General features: G+C 52.0%; 1 protein-coding gene across 1 annotated transcript in view; it reads left to right on the forward strand.

Annotated features, from left to right (window-relative positions):
- The window catches only part of LOC104991060 (mast cell protease 2-like), a 2,966-nt gene extending 1,678 nt beyond the window's left edge, over positions 1-1,288 (forward strand). Inside the window, exons 3-5 of the mRNA XM_010843416.1 lie at positions 1-57; positions 341-595; positions 978-1,288. Coding sequence (XP_010841718.1) covers positions 1-57; positions 341-595; positions 978-1,121 — 456 coding nt within the window. The 3' untranslated portion in view covers positions 1,122-1,288. The remainder of the gene's footprint in view (positions 58-340; positions 596-977) is intronic.
- The last annotated feature ends 4,703 nt before the right edge of the window (positions 1,289-5,991 follow it).

The raw sequence follows: 5,991 nt of genomic DNA on the forward strand, positions 1-5,991 counted from the left end.
CAGTTTCCTTACCCAAAATATGAGCATGTTGGTCTCCACGACATCATGTTACTGAAGGTACAAATTCTTCTTCCTCTTCCCCACTCCCTGTCCTCCAGAGCTTTCTTCCCCGCTCCCTGCTCTCTGTTCTCCAGGGCTGCCTTCCCCACTCCCTGTTCTCCAGGACTTCTCCTTCAGGTCCCATTACCCTCACACTTTCCCAACCTGCCTCTCACCAGCACCCCTCAGCTCAGCCTCTGCAACTGGCTCTCATGTGGAGCAGCTGCCCTGTCCCTCCCTGGTTGCCTCCACCCGTCCCCAAGCCCATTTCCATCACTGACAGCCCTCATTTCCTTCACAGTTGAAGGAGAAAGCCAACCTGACCCTGGCTGTGGGGACAATCCCCCTTCCATCCCATTTCACCTTTATCCGCCCCGGGATAATGTGCCGGGTGGCCGGCTGGGGACAAACAGCTGTGAATGAACCAGCCTCCAGCATTCTGCAAGAGGTGGAGCTGAGACTCATGGAGCCCCGGGCCTGCAGCCACTTCTCTGCTTTTAACCACAATCTCCAGCTGTGTGTGGGCAATCCCCAGAGCACAAAATCTGCATTTAAGGTGATTCTCAGACTACAGAGTTCTCCACAAATCACTGTCCAGGGTGCAGACACCTTTGGAAGGAGACGGAGTTCACAATGTCAGCCAGTGACAAAGTGTGAGACCTCAGGTCTGAGGAGCTGGGACTGTCCCTCTGCAGATCCTCCTCCCTCGGCCCCGTGGGGTCTCTGACCAGGGTCTGCTCAGGGTCAGGGGGTGCCGCCCAGGGTCAGGGGGTGCCAGGAAGGAAAGGGAACAGCATCAGAGACATATCACCTTATGAGGAGCCAGTGTTCCTGAGCCTGATGGCAGGTCCGACCAGCTCAGAGTTGGGACCACAGGGAGGAGGTGGTGGTTTCCCTGGTTCACCTTCTCTCTCTCCCTTTCCTTCTCTGTCCCACAGGGAGACTCGGGGGGCCCTCTTCTGTGTGCTGGGGTGGCCCAGGGCATTGTCTCCTATGGACTGCCCAGTGCAAAGCCCCCGGCCGTCTTCACCCGGATCTCCCCTTACCGGCCCTGGATCGATGAGGTCCTGAAAGAGAATTAACCTGGAACCTGGGCCAGCCTGGGGGAAACCAGAGCAGGACTCCAGCAGGTTCTCTGTGCCACTCACCCTGGATCTGCCTCTGGTTTGCCTCTTAAAGCCCCGTCACGTCCCTAATCCTTGGGAAGGCCCCTTCAGGTCACAGAATTCCCAATAAATCTCAGTGAACACCCGGCTTCCAGACCTGAGTGTGTGTGTCCTCTCTCTTCTCCCGGCATCAGGCATTCCAGAAGCCTTGAAAGGGGGGAGTGTGTGGTGTGTGTGTGAGAGACAGAGAGGATACAGTGAAGAACAATAGGGAGAGAAAGAAGAGAAAGGGGTTCCCTGGAGTGGCAGGACCCCTATGTCCACCTTCAAGAAGAAAGTACAGCAGATCCTTCCCTGCCTTCATCATCAACTCTGAGTCATCTTTAGGGCTCTTCAGAATCACTACGAACACGCTGAGTTGCAGGGTGTTTAGAGCATCGCTGGCCTCTCCCCATTAGGTGCCAGTATCAACATCCCCTTCTCCTCTAAGTTCTGAACCAAGGATGTCTCTAGGCTTTTCTAAATGTCCCCCAAGGACGAGGTCATGTTGGTGGGGGTGTGGAGGGGTAGGCAGGGTGTTGTGAGGAGCTGGGCAGGAATCAGCCTCAGTTGAGAAGCTCAGGTTTAGATGCGTTTGGTTCACACTGGGCCCTCCTCACTGTCCACCTTGATAAGAGAAGATCTACCATCTGTGCAGCTTTGATGCGATGCAGAGATCTTGTGTCACTGACTTCTGCAAAAGGAATACGTGGAATTGATAAGAGGAGGGACCGCATCACAAGTCCTGCACGAACCACAGCCACAAACGGCTGTTCCCAACCACACTGGCCTGTGTGACCTCCACAACGTCCACCACTGTGGGCCACACAGAGGGAGAGGGTCATTCCCGTGAGGACAGGGGGACACGAGCTCTGTATCCTCGCCCAGGAGTAGAACAGCCTTGATGTGCAGGATGGAGCCTGCCCCCTGTTCTGTGTGAGTACCTGCTCCTGTGAGCGCACCTGAACTGGGTAACAGGCTCGTCCTTCATGCCGAGTGTCAGCCTCCACCCCTGCTTCTGTGTCCTGGAGACCAGCCCGGAGTCAACAGTCTTGCAGAGTCTTCATGTGGAGCAGATCAGGGACCTGGGAGAGGAGATGGAGCTGCCACCTGGGGGCAGTGAAGCACTGACCACGTCCTACCCTGTGCTCCGATGGAGGCCCTGTAAGGCTACCATCACCTAGAGGGGTCTTAAGATGGGGGGGCAGGACCAGGAGTCGAGCTGGCTCAGTCTTTCTCCTTTCATGTCCTCAGGGGGACTCTGGGGTGTGACAACGTAACCCCCGGGCATTGTCTTCTATGGACAAAATAATGTGTCACCTCCAGGGTCCTGCACCAAAGTCTCAAGTTTCCTGCCCTGGATAAAGAAAACCATGAAAAGCCTCTGACTGCAGGAACCAGAACATCTTCCCTGGGGCTGATCCAGAATCACACTGCAGGGTTGGGGTGCCCGCAGCTCAGTAACTGTCTCTCAGCAGAGCTCGAAGGACTGGTTGCTTATTTATTCACTGACTCCTATTCACACTCACTGTGTGTTTAGAAAGGCAATGACAGGATTCTGCTGTTTTCTGCTTCCTCCTCTCCCCTCTCCCACCATCTCTTCCCCTAAACCCCATGCAAAGCTGTCACCCAGGTCTGTTTACCCACACCTGTCTTCCAGGGCCGGCCCTCCCGCCAGGGCTGAAGCTGAGCACCATCAGGGGAAAACATGAACCTCTCTGGTTCTGGGGCTCAGGGTGAACTCCTTAGCTTCTTGCTCTGGGTACATGGCAGGGAGGAGTGGGTCACACCATGATTCCCCAACACCAAGAGCACAGCCTGGGGCTGCAGCTCCAGGACAGAGACGCTCCTACTGGGAAGCGGGGTCTACCTGAGCTGACCTTTAACCCCCACAGCCAGGGGAGCCGGCCCAGAGCAGGGCTGGGTCTCCTGAGAAGCCCCTCGTTCTCATCCAGACTGAGTAGGAGTATAATTACATGTAACTCTGGAACATCAGTCATTTTGTTTCTAGACATGAAACAAATCTCTGCTCTGCTCACTGGAGCATACTCGCCCCCTGTGGGAGGGGGCAGCAGGGAGGGAAGAGAAGGAACAGGGCAGCCTTATTTTTTTACTCTTGATGTGCTGTGCTTAGTCGCTCAGTCGCTCAGTCGTGTCCGACTCTTTGCGAACCCATAAACTGTAGCCTTCCAGGCTCCTCTGTCCATGGAATTCTCTAGGCAAGAATATTGGAGTGGGTAGCTTTCCCTTCTCCAGGGGATCTTCCCAACCCAGGGATCGAACCCAAGTCTCACCACATTGCAGGTGGATTCTTTACCAGCTGAGCTACCAGGGAAGCCCACTGTTAAGACAGCAGGTAGAAATGTCACTGCACACGCTCAAATGGTAGGAACACCCATTTGAAAGGCAATTAGAATCTGATTCTAAACACTCATCTATTGAATGGACCAGAAACAGGCTCCCTGTCATGGCTGCAAGCTCCTGCCTGTGCAAACCGAACTGCAGTCAGGGAGGCCCATGTGGTCTGGACAAATGGAGAAATGCCTCTGCTCTTAGGCCGTCACGGTTACTGCTGCTCCATAGGGTCCAAGACAACCCAGACTTTTCATCCTTGGGAAGGTCTTGGTTTGAAAAGTATGTGATTTTTGCTGGGCAAGGATCTCCCTGTGCTGGTCTCCCCTCACCAGACACTTCCATCTACCATCCCTCCAGGGTCTTGACTGTTGTGCTGAGCTGCCTGGGAGCCGAGCCTGAGTTCCAGCGCTTGGCTGGTGCCGCCCTACACACAGCACTGTGCTTCTCTGAGGCATGTGTCAATACTTTGGGATACAGTTACCCTAAAGGCAGGCCCTTTCTCCTCTGGTTGTGCACAAATCACACAGCAACACAGTCTCCTAGTGACCTGGGGCACGTGTACAAAGGAAGAGCAGTTCTTCTCTTCTGCTTTAAAGACACAGCTTCTGATTTAGAGCTGAAAAAATCCCCAGACGTACTAGGACCCAGCTCGTTGATTGAAAATTACACAAAAAGAAAACAAAGAAACAAAAACATAGTGTTTAAAAAGGTGCCCAACCACTTATATATTCAGCTCAAGTATAATGTTTACTTTGAGGAAATGGTTCTGTGGTTTGAAAAAGTGTAAGAATATTTGTTGCAGACTTGTCCTCCTTCGAGAGATGAGGAGGACAGTTCCAGGAGGGACAGTGAGAGCTTGGAGGCCCCACAGAGTTAGGACGGAGCCTGGGCTCAGCCAGGCCCCCTGAGAGTCAGGCCAGCAAGAGGACTTCCATGTTTTCTAACCCTGCCCACTGATGACTTCCTGCCATCCCTGGACAAGACAGGAGCCTATGCTCAGATACCTCCCTCCACACACAGCGAGTCCCTGGGTTCCCATGGCAGCCGATCTCTGACAAGTACTCAGACAGCTTCTTGGTGAGCTGTTCTGTCTGCTCATGGGCACAATCAGATGAAGGTGGGTAAGCACCTAAAACATGCTGATTTCTTCAAATCTTCTGGTCTGTGGAAATGTCCTCCATCCCCCACTTTTGAGGAAATAGTCCTTAACTTGTTTAAAGATCTTTGCAATGGAAATAAGAAAAAAAATAAAATAAAATATCCCTGGGCTTCCCTGGTGGCTCAGTGGATAAGAATCTGCCTGCTAATGCAGAGAGCATGAGTTCAATCCTTGATCTGGGAAGATTCCACATGATTCAGAACAAGTAAGCCTATGCAGGACAACTACTAAGCCAGCGTGCTGTAACTACTGAAGCCTGTGTGCCTAGAGTCTATGCTCTGCAGCAAACGTAGCCACCACAATGAGAAGCCTGCACACCTGAACGAAGGATAGCCACAACTAGAGAAAGCCCACACGTAGCAGTGAAGACCCTGCACAGCCAGAAATAAATAAATCAGATCAGATAATAAATCAGATCAGATCAGTCGCTCAGTCGTGTCCGACTCTTTGCAACCCCATGAATCGCAGCACGCCAGGCCTCCCTGTCCATCACCAACTCCCGGAGTTCACTCAGACTCACGTCCATCGAGTCAGTGATGCCATCCAGCCATCTCATCCTCTGTCGTCCCCTTCTCCTCCTGCCCCCAATCCCTCCCAGCATCAGAGGCTTTTCCAATGAGTCAACTCTTCGCATGAGGTGGCCAAAGTATTGGAGTTTCAGCTTTAGCATCATTCCTTCCAAAGAAATCCCAGGGCTGATCTCCTTCAGAATGGACTGGTTGGATCTCCTTGCAGTCCAGGGGACTCTCAAGAGTCTTCTCCAACACCACAGTTCAAAAACATCAATTCTTTGGTGCTCAGCCTTCTTCACAGTCCAACTCTCACATCCATACATGACCACAGGAAAAACCATAGCCTTGACTAGACAAAACTTCATTGGCAAAGTAATGTCTCTTCTTTTGAATATGCTCTCTAGGTTGGTCATAACTTTCCTCCCAAGGAGTAAGCGTCTTTTAATTTCATGGCTGCAGTCACCATCTGCAATGATTCTGGAGCCCCAAAAAATAAAGTCTGACACTGTTTCCACTGTTTTCCCATCTATTTCCCATGAAGTGGTGGGACCGGATGCCATGATCTTCGTTTTCTGAATGTTGAGCTTTAAGCCAACTTTTTCACTCTCCACTTTCACTTTCATCAAGAGGCTTTTGAGTTCCTCTTCACTTTCTGCCATAAGGGTGGTGTCATCTGCATATCTGAGGTTATTGATATTTCTCCCGGCAACCTTGATTCCAGCTTGTGTTTCTTCCAGTCCAGCGTTTCTCATGATGTGCTCTGCATATAAGTTAAATAAGC

This window comes from Bison bison, unplaced genomic scaffold, assembly GCF_000754665.1.
Source record: "Bison bison bison isolate TAMUID 2011002044 unplaced genomic scaffold, Bison_UMD1.0 scf7180017864181, whole genome shotgun sequence".
Lineage (NCBI taxonomy): Eukaryota > Metazoa > Chordata > Mammalia > Artiodactyla > Bovidae > Bison > Bison bison.